This window comes from Lepidochelys olivacea, assembly GCF_965140295.1.
Source record: "Lepidochelys olivacea isolate rLepOli2 genome assembly, chromosome: 12".
Lineage (NCBI taxonomy): Eukaryota > Metazoa > Chordata > Testudines > Cheloniidae > Lepidochelys > Lepidochelys olivacea.
The window spans coordinates 20,825,408-20,841,434 of record NC_140422.1 but is presented as its reverse complement, the minus strand read 5'-3'; the positions used below and the strand labels follow the sequence as shown (position 1 = coordinate 20,841,434).

The 16,027-nt window shown below is 38.9% G+C and overlaps 1 protein-coding gene across 8 annotated transcripts in view; it reads right to left on the bottom strand.

Moving 5' to 3' along the window:
• Nucleotides 1-13,458, bottom strand: part of ZNF536 (zinc finger protein 536) — a 408,639-nt gene extending 395,181 nt beyond the window's left edge. For 3 of the 8 annotated variants that reach the window (XM_084644830.1, XM_084644831.1, XM_084644827.1), the window contains exons 1-2: nt 13,328-13,458; nt 12,606-12,723 (exon numbers count right to left, since the gene is read on the bottom strand). Coding sequence is in view for 2 of the 8 variants with exons in the window: in XM_084644823.1 (XP_084500949.1) it covers nt 9,953-10,042 (90 nt within the window). In the remaining 6 variants the exon portion in view is untranslated. Of the gene's footprint in view, nt 1-9,952; nt 10,302-12,605; nt 12,945-13,327 lie in introns of those variants that run through there. The other 5 variants (XM_084644823.1, XM_084644829.1, XM_084644832.1 and 2 more) reach the window with 4 other exon arrangements.
• Nucleotides 13,459-16,027: the final 2,569 nt, after the last annotated feature.

Sequence of the window (16,027 nt, the reverse complement as noted above, 5' to 3'; positions counted from 1 at the left end):
GACCAAAGAAAACAGAAGTGTGTTTAAGTCTCTCCTAACTGGGAGATCTGATGCCGTAAATATTATATCAATAAATTTATCATCATTGTTGGCCCAAGATTTCTTTCCAAAGGCTTTTTTTCCAATAAAACAATTGAAGCATAAATAGCACACAAAACTTAGTGAAAAAGATATTATTTTAACATAACAGAAGATGCCATCTAAAAGGATAGATTAGTAAATTCTTTTCAAAAAGAAAGCCACCTTTCTAGATACACTGGAAGGATGCTGCACTTCTGAAATGTAGCATTTCCATAATAAATAGTAACATTTGGTTTGACTTAAATATATGAAACTCTTCTCCAGATAGGACAAACAAACCTACAACAAAAAATCAGCTCTCACAAAGTCCAAAGCCCCCCGCCCCTCCAAAAATAGGCTCTTTGTCTTTAAAAAGGAGGTCCTGTAACGTGCACATATAATCTAAATTGAAAGAGGTATCTGGACATGTGGTATACAGTATGAGAATATTATACCTGGGCTAGAGGCTCCAATTTGCTTTAGATGGTTGTAGAAGTCATAGAATAGAACTAACAATATCATATGTCATAGCATATATATCCATAAATGGCTCCCAAATCTGCTTATATGTATTTCTTTCAACATGGATATAATTTATCATATTTTTCCCGATGTCTTATAAATGTGTTCCATGGTAATTCATAGAACCTGTCTTAGAAAAAATTATTTCACTAAATGTAAGTGATGTTTCAATTAAGCGTGAATCAACTGCAATAGCCATATTCAAGCGATATAAAATGTCAAAAAAGTGCTAACATCATAAATCTGAAATAACCATTTGAGAGTTGATGTTTAAAAGGGTCTGGGATACCTTATGGATAAAACAGTAGCTTTTTCCTTATGGAATTGTGACTTTAATCTTGTCATGAAGCACACTGACTCTAAGTTCAAATCTAAGCAAAGGAAACCAAATCATAAGACAACTATGGACCTGATCATGTAAATACTTAATAGGATCTTCAATGAGTTGTCTTCATTGGAACTACTCATGGCAACAAGCACTGAAGCAGGTAGTGGATGTTTGCAGGACTGAGCCCTGCAGAAGTAGTTATGATTCACGAGTACAGAGAACTTTCTTTTCTGAAGTGGTCCGCATTTCTCTCATGTTTACATGGTTAAACACTCAGCAAAGCTTATTTTCTCAAATGAGGCGGCGTATCCATCCCCTTTACACACTTTGTTGTGCAGCTACTGGTGTACATAGATCTCATCAATTAACATGACCCTCGTTCTTCTATTTACATTATATAGGAATGCTTCAGGAAAGGGGGCAGAGGGAAAGTTTGTGTGTTCACATCCAGCCAAAACCTGCTTTATACACCTACAGATCTTTGGAGGTGTGTAGTACTTCCTAGGGCTCTGCAGGCCCGGAAGCCAACTTGGGCTGAATACAGCCACGAGGTTTATACTTATAGGTTTAAACTGCCCCTGAAATGGCCATTTGTTACCAGACATATTGTAAACCAAAATAATCTCAAAATCTCAGCCGAACACACATCTTGACCAGCATTTTCAGTCAGATTAATTTTTTAAGTATCTAACAGATTTCATATGAATAAACGGTAGCTGACGTACTATGGTGAATTTACAAAGGACCTGATTTTGTAATCTCTGCACACACAAAATTCCCATTGGCTCCAGTGAGAATTATGAATGCATATCATTTGTAGACACAGATCTATCTACTTTAATTTTTTTTCCTGCAAAGAGATGACCCCCATTGAATTACTGTGTAAGAGAACAACTTACCCAAATCTAAATTTACCCTACTTTGCCTAATTTTAACAGATATTTTTAAATACATGTTAAGGATATGATCCAAAACCCATGGAAATCAAAGGAAAGACTCTCACTGATTTCCACGGACTTCGGATCAGGATCCTTTTTTCTCCTACAGATATATAAGAAATAAATTATTAAATAAAAATAAAATAAAATGAGAGAGAGAAATTGTCAGCTTAATTTCGATTTTGAAAAAATTAACGTTATATAGAAATCAAAGACCAATAGAGAGAGATTTCCACGATTCTTTTTTAATTCTACTGAAAACAATTTTTTGTTGTAAACATTGCTGCTAGCCAAGCTTTGCGCACGTGCATGGCAGCCACAAACAGAAACTGCTGACAAACAAAAAGAGTAACCAGTGAAAGTGACTTCATGTTTCCAAATGAAGTAAAATGCAAAAAAGGAAACAACAAAATGGTTAAGTATATGATTTTAAAATATTCAGATTTAATAACTCACACATTAACAACACAGCTAATGAAAACTGCTTTTGATAAATATGGGTCCAAAGCATTCCCCCAATTGGGCAGATCTTACCAGCTTGCCAATGGAGGAACAAGGCCATTCCTCTTGCTCTGAGATTCCAGGAATGCTCCTGTGCTGGAGACTAAAAGAGTGCCTGTCCATGCTCCATGGCACACCTCCTCCCACACACATCCTCCCATGTTTCTGTGTAGTAATCTAGCAGGGAGTTACTACCAGAACTCAGAGCTCTATTTTGTTCCCCTGGGTCTCCTCCGTAGCTGTTAACAGCATCCCAGAGGGGGATCCAATCGATACAGCAAGGTATCTGCCAGGGCTGCCAGGAAAGATAAGGGTGAGAAGTGGGGCCACGAGCAGACAGGAGTGAGGAGCTATCAATGTCCTGACTCCCCTCCCCATGGATTCTCAACTCATCCCAACTCCACAGCTCAACAAACCCTTCCGCCTTGAAAGAATACTTGTTAGGAAACTCAAAGGGGAGTTTCATATAGTTCTCTTTATCTGTGGCCCTCTCCCAAGAGCTTCTACACAGGAATGGGAGTTTTAACCTAACAGTCTTCCTTGGGAACTCCCAGTTATATTAAACATCTTCTTGTAAGATTTCTCTATTACCAGTTCCGCAATGCCATCTATGTGCTCACTGCTGTACAAACAGAAAAGAAACCACTCCTATTCCCAAGGAGTTATCAATTTAAGAGACTAATCCTGTATTCTTTGCACACCCAATCCCTGAGCTTTTGGGATGTACAAGGGATGCAGGACTGGACTGTAGATCAGCTTAGCTCAAACACATAATATATCAAATGATGTGACAGCCACAAAAATCCACACTGGGTTACAAATTATTTATATTACCACTGTGGCCCTTCAACATGTGGCTTTTGTATTTCATTTGTATATTGCACCTTCCATCTCTGGGAATGTTATTTCATGTTTTATATTGTGAATTCTTATGAAGCAGGAACCATGCTCTCTCTTATGACTGGAAAGCACCTTGCACACTAAGGACACAACTGGCAATAAAACAAATAAAAAATCATATGAAGGCCCAATCTAGAAATGTTATTTTCCTTATTGCTCATTTGCCTAAAAGCATGATCGATATACATAGATATTGTATATACAGTATACACATGCATGTACCTTTTTGCACTTGAATAAAACATATATTCTTATGAATGATCTTTTTCTTTAAAAAAATCAAGAATATTTGAAAAGACCTAAAATACATTGAAGAGTTTTAAAGAATAACAGTAATGTTGAGAACAAAGTATTCTACTAGCTATTATCCCTGTTATGGTATTAATAGGAGGGGACCAAAATTATAGGGTCTCCTTCCCACTGATTCCATTAACAATAAGAAGAATTACATTCCTACAGCATATGAATGAATCAATGAAGAACAGAACCCTTACATAGTAGGGCACATTAATTAAGGGTGAAATATAGCCACTTTAATTATAAATTCCAGTTTGGAGGAGTCTATAAGCTCTGTCTTTTCAAACTCTAAGGGGCTGAGATTTGAAGCAATGAAACTGGAAAAAGTTTAGTTTGAGCATGATCTTGCACACTTGTCTGAGAAGATCTGCTTTTGACATTAAAAGAGACAGCTTAGTAGAGTTGTGCAAAGGGTTCATAGTGAAAGTAGAAACTATACCAGACTCACCTGCTTTGGCGGTTTTGTTATACCTGGTGGCCCAAACCTGCTCCCATAGAAATCAGAGACAGTTTTCCCCTTGGCTTTCTTTGGGAGAAAATCAGGCCCTTGAAATTCATCCCAGACTGATTCACATTTTTTGCCAACCTTTATGTATTTTCTCAGCAAACATAGACCAAATAGTAGTTTTGCATCAAAACTGTGTGAAATATTCAGTTAAACATGGTCTTCATGCAAAACCATGTGAAGCAGCAGTTTCAAGATTAGTTTAGCTTTAAAATGCAGGGTTTGAGCAAACCTGGTATTCAAAGAGAAACTGAGGAGAAGCCACACAGGTTGAAACAAATGAAAATATTCACACAGACCTTTGTGAAGAAAACCACAGAGGGTTTGTCTACACAGGGGTTTATTTTGTCAGTGTAGCTGCAGTGATGTAGGTACATCAGTGTAAATCCTTTGTGTAGATGCCCTAGCATCAGTGTAGAGATTGATTTGCAGCTCTAACCTATACAGTATAAGTCACTTCTTAACAAGTACACTTGATCTAGAGTAGGGATTTCCATTCAATTCCTATATCAGCAAAGCCGTGGTACAAAAACTCTTGGTATAGACAAGCCCTGAGTTTCACACTGCCTTACATCTTAGTACCACAACAGAGCTTTCATGAAAACGACAATGCAAGTATATGGAAACACTGTTACCGCTGTACATGAAAATAAAACTTCACTATTGTATGTTCATGCAGATCTACCAGACTAAGAAATTTTAGGAAAAGAAAAAGGCCACCCAGCCCAACATGCCACCTCTTTCTGATATAAGATTTAATCTGCACCACCTTGTTATTTTCACCATAACTCTCACAATTTCTTTCTCCAGCAGCAAACCTAGATTTCTCTTGAACTCCTTTATACTTATTAATTCTATTGCCTTTCCTGTAACTTATTCCATATGCTTATTACTCTTTGCATGAAGCAGTTCTGCCTCAGTTTCCTATTTACTCCCAGTTTCCTAAACTTTAGATTAACTGGACATATAAATACACCTATTTCTACCATCTGTGATAAATGATATTACAGCGACAAGGCTGAAGGTAACAATGTCAGTGCAAATCTATGGAGACCACTTCACAGCAATGAAATAAAATAATGTTCATACAAATGATACTATCATTTAGAAAAATAAATGTAAGTCTGCCCCTTAACTTAGCACGGTTTGCTCAGGTCTGATTTTCAGTCTCTCGCTCCCCAGACCAGGAGAGGCCAGGACTGCTGGAGAGGCAAGATACATACAGCCCTGGGCCATGTGGGCAGGGATGTTACTCAATAGCAACCTCTCCAGCTGATTGAGGAGCAGTATTGATGAGCTCAGTGGGGCTCCAGTCCTCCTCAAACAGAAGGACTAGAATGGAACATCTCCAGGACACCAAATAGGGGGAAGGGTTCTATGGGACATAGGGCACTACCAGAGTGAAGAAATGTAATGAAGTGACTATACCTACATGAAGGCTGACACAAACTTATGAAGGAAAAGAGAACCCTGGCACTCTGAGCCCATGAGTATTGGGTGAAGTCCTGATCCCTGTGAAGTCAATGGCAGTACTCTCATTGATGTCAGTTTTACCCATTGCACGTAGGGTAGAGCAATGACACCAGACTGGGAGTCAGAACTCCTGAGCACTAATCACTCTTCAGCTACTGCCTCATTCTGTGGCCTTGGTAAAGAAATTTAACTTCCCTGCTGTAGTTTTCCCCATCTGTAAAATCAGCTAATACCATCAGTGAGGTAGGGCTAAATTTTCTAAAATTTAGAGGTGTCTCCTGTTTTAGGCATCCAATTTCTGGCACCTAGTGACTGATTTTCAGAGGTAATGAGTACCTGCAATTCTCATTGATTCCAGTTGCATCTGTGGTGCTCAGTTCTTCTGAAAATCCCAAGTGTCTGAAGTTGGGCATCTTAAATTGAATTGCCAGAAATTAGAGGCCACTTTTGAAAATTTGAGCCTTGATGCTTGTTCGTTGTTAACAAGACGTAAAACATACCATGCAAGTGCTAAGAACCATTATTAGAGTTATTATTAGGCACTGCAGCCTATACATTCCTCTATCAAAAAGTCCTGCCACAACAGGTAATGTTGACCTTTTTTAACAATATGACAATCTATTTATGAAGAATCATTTTATTCTGCCTTTTGTTGTGAGACTCTGACACAAGACAAATGCTGCAGTGCACACTGCAAGGGGGGTCAGATACCGATGCTGCTGTGGCTGTTTTAACTCTGTTTTCTTGATTTGTGTTTAAATCATAGAGGTATTATGACAAAACTGTTTGTCTTTAATATAGTTCAACTTGGCCTAATGAACCCGGGCTCTTTAAAAACAATCTCACATAGTGTATTTAGATTAAGACTTATAAAAAAATTCAGTGAATTTAAAATGATTTCAAGGCCCCATCCCACAGATATGAAAAGCACAGATTACTAGGCTAATTACAATTAGTCTACCGTAATTCTTTTCTCATGCATCTGGTTAGCTAGCAAGTCCACAATATGCACATGAAATTTTAAGTGAATTTTAATACATGTGAAAGATGCCAGATTCAGAGTATGGGAGGTTCTCCCTTCTAGGATTTCTCTGTTTATTCACAGAACTAGTACAGCTGGGGCAGAGGCAATGCAAATTTCCCCTCATTGCCCTACCGATGTGCTTCCTCTCTGATTTGGATCACTGCTAGGAGTGAAAAGGTACTTCAAATCTTCAGGTTCATTCACTGTTTAGCTTCACTGCTGAACCTGCCAATAAGAGTGACAAAGTCGCTGTGGTTTTTGTGATCCGCTAAGAAATGGACTGACACCGCCAATTCATTTCAGTTTGGTCACCAAACATCCATCAGATCATAACTGTTTTCAGTCATTTCTGACCAAGGTCAGACTCTGACTAGTGACTGAGTCGTGAAAAGTTCTGTATTCTATTATCAGTTCCCTGCACCATTCAGTCACCTAACCTTAAACTAGAAATACACATTTTTATAATATTCCCTAAGATCATCCCCTTAAATGTTTCAAAATTATTTTACTTTTACATAAGTATATTTTCTTTCACAGTATTTCATACTTTTTCCTTTTTTCATCTGTGCCCAGAAAATCTTTGTTCGAAATCATTTGGATTTTCGTCTTTTCTTGCCGAGAAGTTTATTCATATTTATATGAAAGGGGAAATACATATTATATTTTTCTTCTCTCCTTAATCCACAATGCTTACACCTATGCAATATAGGCACATAATGCCCCCACAAAGATGAGGTGAAGGATGAGACAGAAGATGCAAAGTTTGAGTGGAGGAATATAAAAATGACATTCCAAATACCATACTGTTTTTAGCATTATGAAGAGACTAGATTCAACTATTCAGAAATCTGAGAGAAATTCAGAAACAGAGTTAAATGTACTTATGCTTTCCCAAAACATGCTAAATCAGTAGATGCTAAAGAACTATAATTGCCCTCATTCAGACTTGAAAAATAAATCTATTTACTCTTTTCTTTTTGATAAAGTTCATATAAATCCACGTAAACGCCTTTTTTATTCAAAGCGCTCTGAAGACACCTGTGCAATTCACAGCCAACTTAAAGCAAAAGTAAACATTTGGAAAAATGACCTATACTGATTTTCTTACACTTTAGGAAAACTTGTGCTACTATGGGGAATAAGAATAGCCCATTTCAATGGGCTAGTGCATTTTACAGGTCTGTTCTCCTGTAAATTTCCTTGGTTACCTAAGGCTCCCCTGGTGGGTAAATAACCTAATGTTTCAGCTTTCTGTACTGAAGTTCACAATTTCTGATCTCAGCACTGCCTTTACTGCTGCAAGCTAAATAGTGGTACTGATGCTGCAACTTCCAGATTACTCACTTTCCTCTCAGATCATGAATGGGTTGGGTTATTGGCCTCTAGCATGGACAAAAATACAACAATCAGCCTCTTCATTATATAAGTCTTCAGTGAAGACAATGCTGGACAACTTGCTGAACATCAGAGATCTCAAGTATTTTCAGAACTTAGGAAAGACTGTAGAACAATACCTTTTTCTTCAGTGCAGTGGACAAAGTCACTGCAAATTTACTGAAATCATTTTAATACAGCATTTCTGTAATAACAATTTGTATCTTCAGGAGCTGTTTTGCAAAATATTGCTTTAGAATAGAAATATTTTGACAAATTTTCTGCAAATGTAATATGGGGGCTAACCTTTTCCAGAAGTACAGATGTTAATTTCACGGTCATCATTTGAACAGTAAATGAAAAGAAACTTTAAAAATACTTTGCAATTTTTTAAAATAAATCAACATAAAATCCCATTCACTTGCGGCAATATAAACATAACGTCACATCTACGGGTCTGAAGAAACAGCAGGTATCAGTAAGTGTCTCCTGCTTAAGGAAGAATCAACTGGAATGAGATCCCTACTACTGAACATCTGAGACATTAGTGGATATATTCTCCTACAAACTAATTTTAAGTGGTTGTACCAAATTGGAAGTGTTTTCTGTTTATAATGTTTTTTGAACTCTAAGCATTTAATTTATGATTTTTGAAAGAGTAAAATACAACAAACAGTACATCCATTGTAATGTGAATAAAAAACAAGTGCAACAGAAAAAGGAAAATAGATAATATAATAAGAAGATATGCATCTCAAGCTGTTCTTGTTACGACTACAAATCAGAAAGCCCTCAAATTGTCAAAGTTAAGAAAAAAGATCAGCTGTCTAATGAACATAGTTGCCTCATTTTCAGAGATACTGAGCTCCCACAACTCTGTGTGAAGTCAATAGGAACTCCAGGTTCAGCATTTCTGAAAATCAGGCCCAAACTGTATTCTAATAGAAATATTATTTAGGGAGTATTTTTGTTGCAGAAATGGAGAGGGTTCAAAGTAATCTGTCAAAGAAGTGCTGCTACATTCATGAGTCCTAAAGCAAGCTAGCTCTCATCTGTGGGGAAAAAGTTAATTCACAGGGCTCATAAGGGCTTGCATTTGTCAAGGAGCAGGACGTCAATGCTATCATTATCAGGCAAGTCAGCCAGGCGTTTAATGGTAGAATCAGGAGACATTTGCTCTCCACTATCAGAATGACATCATAACTAAAACAGCCTTCAGCAAGAAGGAAAGAGAAATGCTGTAAGACTTGGACTACAAACAGGCTTAGCACTTCTACTGCGCTATACTGACTGAGTCACTACTCCCCTTTTAGGAGGTAAAGCTTTTAAATGTCCTAATTCTAAAACTCCATCCTGATAGCATTTCCAAAATAAGGATCACATTTTTAAAGAAGTACTCTTAAACCCTTGTCCTCAAAACTGGAGAGAATGTTAAACCAGCCACCTAGTTTAGGAGAGATGGTCACTTACAATTCATAAATGTACTTTAAGTTTTCTGGCATTTCTAATTATGCTAGTAATTTTCACTTTAGTGAACCATATGGAAGAGTGGGGGATTGAGCTGTATTAAGACACTAGCTCTAGCTAACTCTGTAATTTAGAGAGGAACAGCTTAATTAACTGGTTTTTTAAAAAGTGTACACACACACACACACACACCTTTGAGTAATCGGAGAAATTTAGTGATGAACTGTCCAATGATCAGAAACAGGAAAAGCAGTACATATTTAGCTTCCACAGTAGTTGTAACTATACTCCCCAGATCCCCAGAATCACAAATTGTCAATCTCTTCCCCCTCTCACCCCCATCACTACAGGTACACAGACGCTGTACAAAAGCCTCACCTTGTGTAAGAAGTATGAGGGGAAAAGTTATGAAAGTCGACAGACAACCTAAAATCCCTCAGGCTACAAAAAATCCCGCTATTGAGAAACAACCCAAGAGACCACACAGGGAATGTACAGCTTTCAGAAGCACTTCTCATCTTATTTGCACTTAACCTATTGATGTACTTATGCAGGTCACTTACTTTTCGAATAGATTTGAACCCTTTATAATCATGCAGATCGCCGCGGTTGTCACTTGGGTGTTTTGTTTGGTTTTTGCAAACAAGTTTCATAAAAAAAAGAAAAAGGTCCAATTATGCAAATCCGCTCTGGATAGGTAGTGAATATTCAATATGACGGTGATACTGTAATAGTTCAATGCAACACACTGCACTGGACAGATTTATGAGGCAACGTCACTACTATGCTCTGGTCCTCGTTGAAGCATCTTGAAGTTAATTAAAGCTGCAATGTCCACTTTTCCAGCACCCTCCTCATTCCGGTTTACTATTTCAACATCAAACCAGCCAGGGGGCCTCCCCCTCGGTCTCTGTACACTTAAGCAGCCTGCCACAGTCAGTGAACAATGAACAAAGATTTGAGTGATAGACGGGGCGGGGGGAATCTCCACGGGAATAATCAAATCCGGTTTAAACAAGTAACAAAATATAGTTGCTAATATTAAACTAGAAAAGAAAACATTCTTCTCCAACTGAGCGTGCACAGGCATTGGGCCAATCCCCTGCAGAAAGGACCTCAACGCAGCCAGTCCTCCCCATTTCGAGCAGTGAATGAGCCCAAACAAGGATTCTAAACTTAATTATGACACTTAAAATAGTCTTTTTCCACATAAGCAGGGAGGCTCGCCACTGCTATCTGTACCAACCGGTCAAATCAGCTCAGCAAACACGGCCCCTGTTGGATTTATTTTAAACTGCACAGGGGGGGAAATGCACAGCTCTAAAAGTGCACTCCATGCTAAAGCACACATACGGTAGTACACCCATGCTTTCTGAAGGGGCTTTTCAAAGACCAGCTCCCCTAGAACTGCCTGTTATCTGTGTCTTATATTCTCATTGTTTGTCCATGCCTGTGGAATAACAAACAGCAGCCTCAGCGCCTTCGGATTGCAAGGACTCTCCCCTTACCCAGCTCATTTTCTGCTAAAGTGAAAATGAAGGGATCTGACAAATCACGTCTCCGCCTAGACACTATTATAGACATAACAATATCCGCCAAACAAAAACCCTTAAACAATAACATCCATGCCCGTAAATAGGCTGCTGAATCCTTTCTCCTTCTATACTTTCCCTCCCCCCCCCCCAATTTCTCTACCCCCTCCCCACAATACAGGAATTTATAAAACGTACTAAAATTGGACTTAATATTCTGCAGAGAGGCAGATTTTATGCATGGACTAATTGCAATTATAATATAGGAGTCGAAAAACTAACTTTTTTGGATGGACCCAGTTAAACTTGTACTACATCCAATCTCCTTGAGAGAACTACAGACCCTTTTAAAAAAGGCACCCTTCTTTTAAGTTCGCAAGCATCACGGTTTCTTTCAACCTTTCTTCATATCCATATTTATATAGATATTCATTATTTGCAAAACTGCAACAGATGGGCGCCTTCAAAATCTAGATTCTTTCCTACTCATCCAAGAATATTGTTTTATTTAAAATCTTGAAACATCTCCTATGCCCCCCGCCTACGACTGTTCTCCTCAGTACTTCATCCCTGCGAAATCATTCTCAGGAAAAGAGCAGAGAGTCAAGATCAGTGCCGCCCCAGTGTGCTAAAAACGAAGAGACTGTAGCAATCTCTTCATGTCAACGCTTTTTAAGGATAGTCTCCCCACCCCCCTCATCTATTCTTCACACCCATCCACCCCCCAAAATGTTAACCCCGGTGCCTTGACATAAGCCAGTTCCCGGAAAGGTTCATGTCCGAGTAGCTTCTCTTATCCTATGGAATTGGCATTTAAGTTTCCTCTTTAACCTGTTACTTTTTCTGTACGTTAAAAATGCCCTGGATTTGTGGCTGACAGGTGCTTCTCTGCTCCTTCTGCGGTGTTTTCAGGCATGCTCTTTTACCTTCCTAACAGGTTTTAAACCTGATCTGACATTTAGTGCACACTTGAATGTCATAACGTTCCTCAAAGCATTATGCACGGCTCCTATTCATAAGAGGTCGATTAGAGCACAAAATGGCAGGTCTCTTAGGCACTTGAGTCTCACAAGTTTGACACATGCTATGCATCAGCTAACTTTGATTAAAAAAAAAAAAAGGGAGGGAGTTTACAAATTACACTCCGGGTAGCCGGGATCCTGCAAGGAGGGGGCGGGGGGGAAACACGTTTAAAGTCACTTCAGCAAAGTTTACTCAGCAACAATCCTTTAAAAAAAAAGTTTCTGGGCAACTTAACGGCAGGATTTCTCAGGGCGACAGGGAGCGAACTTGCTCCTGCCCGACCCCACGTTATCCAAAACCAGGCAAACTCTTGTCTCTCTCTTTTTATTTTAAGTAACGGTTTTAAAAGAAAGGAGAGAGGAGAAAGAGGGGGGAAACCGGAGGGTTTTCTTCAGGCTAAGTTCTATAGCGCCATTCAATGGCTTCTCTGCTCCTTTCATTATTTTCTGCTTTTCCCCTGACAGCCCTGCTTGCAAACGTCACGGCTATGGATATTTAATTATACTGTATTTTTTTAATCACGGTGGAAAACGCAGGCCCCGTTGCGATGATTAAAAAGAAATAAAAGAAAATAGTCCAAACTGACTTTGGAGCCTCTTTCCTCGCTCCTGGGAGCCGCCCGGAGTCTGAAACCCCCCCTTGTTACCTTTGTCTTTCTTACCTTACAATTTAAAGCAACGCGTAGAAGAAACTCCTGCACGTAAACGAAGCGTTGTAAAAGATTGTGTTCAATGAATAATGAAGCATGTCCACATGATTGACTTGATCATTTTCTTGTGCTGAGGGGGAAAAGTGGAGCGCGGAGCTGTCACAATTGCCCGCTGTGGCTAGCCCTCCTAACTGTTTGCAACACATCCCGAGTCAAGAGTGCTTTATTTTAATCTGTCTCTTTTCAGAATAACCCCGTTCATTGATACTGATCACCCAACATCACAAGACATTCCCATCTTTCAGCTTGGACTCCCCCTATCTGGTAGGTGAAATGCATTGTACCATTAAAAAAGCACTCCATTGTCGTCTTGGCATAATTCACAGCAACTAGATAGGTCTTGCGGCATTTAGCTTTGATGAGCCAAAAGCTGAACCCTTGATATAATAATCTACAAAGAATGGTCTGTGATCGTCCATTTTTTCTCTCTGTCTAGCAACTAAGAAACCATTTAACACAGCGCAGCTTGGTCTTGACCTTGAGCTCATGTAAACACACTTATTAAAATCTATCTATTCTCTAAGAACACATTCTGATTGTCAGACTTGTTATTCAGACATATATCAACCCCCCTCGCCTGTCTTTACTTGCATTCCTGCCTTTTACTAAACAATTTTTTTATCAAGCCCGAAGAGATTATCATTTTTTTTTTTTAAAAAAAGCGTCGTTCTTACCTGCTCCTGAAACTATTTCAAGTCTGTTTCCTTTAAAAACTCCAGGGTAAATCTTGGTGGACACCGGGACCGGAGCATCAGTCACAGCTCCGGCGTTTAAGAGAAGTAATCAGCGATAAAGTGACGTTGATCTGCACTGTAACCTTGTGGCGTATTTAATGTAAATAAGCCAGTTATGTTGCCAATCGCATGCATACAAACACATAAAGGTCTTCAGCGTTGCATTTTGATTCTTTCCATTAGAGCCGACTTTATTTACATACACTATTTAGGGGATCATGATAATTCTAAAACAATACTAGTGCCAAATGATTATGAAAATATGATTTTAATTAATCACGTAGTAGGCAAGGAAATTAGCATACGGTAATTAAACTTAGAGAAAAACGTCATGGAGGTTCTCTGCCTTATGGGTTCGGAATAATCATTAAACGATGGGTTTTCAGGACTTAATTATCAAACAAATAACTTTTTTAAAGCAACTTTACAAGGTTTATCCGCAGGGCAACGATTTAGTAAATAATATACAACCAGGCAAACAAGGTGCAAATGTGACTGGTGAAATAGGTTATGTTTCTACAAAGCAAGAGGGGAGGGGGGAAGCTGAATAATGCAATGATGGATTCTGTGTCCCATAGTTGACAAAAGCATGGTGCCTCAATAGACTCTTTGTTATGGGATTATATAATGATTGTGGTGTAATTATGGGGGGAAAGATTTAGTAATAATAAAAAAGTATCAAAATACACCAATGAGCAGCTTGTTTTAAAGAAAGGCTTGCATGTGACAATAGTAGCATGTTAATAACAAAAAAGGCAGGGCCCGAAAGGGCTGACAAATAAAGATTGTGATGCCCACGATTAAGAAGCGATGGAGACAAATTGATTATTCAAAATGCCAAGCCACAGGGACACGTAGAACATTGATTCAGGTAAGACTAGTTTCATCTTGACTGAAATGAGTTCCCTGAAGATGACTGGCATACATTTTAAATCAGTTTACTACATAAAAAGCAAAACATCACAAGCAGAATCCATCTAGTTAAAATAGAAGTCCAAGGGGGGAAAAAAGTTTACGTTTGTGGCAATTCCCAAGGAGACTATGGAATTGCAGAGGAAGGGGATTTATTAATTCGCTCTTCCTAAACACTGGACCTAAATGGACCCATCATTTATAATCCCCAACCTCTGTTTCTGGATTATTTGGTGCTAACCTGGCTCTTTCAGTTATAGAGGGTGTATTAATAATCCTATAGGTACAGTAAGACTTTTGTTACAACTGCAGTAAAATAACTTTCTAAAATAACTGAAAAAAACAACTATTTTTCCCAACTGATATTTTAAAAGTGAAGTTTATGAATAGTTGTCCAGAGCTATTCAATGTTAAAAAAATTCCCATGTCTATACTAAAAAGGTTTAGGAATTCACTCTGCATTTTCCAGTTTGATGTGTCTGAAATTCCTCTTTGAAAAAATTCCAAAATACAAGTTTTTTCTATAGAAATTAGCATAGCAATCACATCAATAATATCACTATCTCTATGGGAATGATAACTGGAGCAGTGGGGGTGTTCTTTATTTCAATTCTTCGTGGATCAACTGATTATATTCTGTCTTCTTTTGAACTTGTTATTGTAAGTCAAGTGATTCTTTATAAGTGACAGCCCTGACAAAGAGACGAGGATGGGAAAGCAGGTCGAAAGGAAGTCGCCATATGGACTTTTAAAAAGGCACTTTTTAAGCAAGATAATGGGGAAATGGATGTTGCCTTTTAACCCTATCACAACTGAGTATTATTAGCAGTCTTGTGAAGAGCCAGCCATACTTTTCTTTTTAAACTATGAGTGATAGATTTTACCTAACAATTTTTATGACATAAGGCTTAAGTATACAAATTCTATATGAAGTAGTGCCTTTTCAGAGACTGAGGACGAGTGACACCCAAAGGAATCAAGGGCCAGAGGTGTTGAGACTACCAAAAAAAGGGACAGGGACTCAGGAAATATCCACAGTAAGTTTTCTTGAGACAAAGCCAAGTGTATAGGGTAGAGACAGGTGAAACAGGGACTGACTGTAAAGGCACTTTAGACAGCCAACTAGCTGTTCTCTCTCCCTCCCTGTGGGATATGTGTGTTGCTCACAGGGGGACTGCATAGAGCTGCAAAAGAAGAATAAGAATTGGGTTCTCAGATCTGCTCCCCCAAAATGATGGATATGTCTTTAGTTTGTTTCTTCTCTTCTTTCTCTTCTCTATTCTGGAGTGGCCAATTGAAGGCAGACAGAGGAAAAGTAGAAGTTCCCAGAGAGGGACATATGTGCTCAGAACAGGTTCTAGTCTCTCTAAGTTGGAGAGAGAACTGGTTCACCAATCAGTAGAGGAGTGCCCATCTCAACTCTGAGAGATGAAGGTTTCAATTAAAGACCTTCTGGATCCCAGGAGTAAGAAGAAGAGCAGATCACCTCAGGCAGGCAATGGTGTCAGGGGAGACACCTTGGGCTGGTCTGGGAGCCCCCATTTAGGAAGCTTCAGAGACATGAACCTGTTGAGGTTTCCTTCAGAAATATATCTGCCGTGCAAGCCCCACCCCACCTCCCACACTTCATGAGCCCAGGGCGAGTTGCCCAAATCAGGGTTTCACAATATTCCCAAACCACCTCTTCAGCTCCAGTAGAGCCTCCCATATTCCATCCCGTCCCTTTCC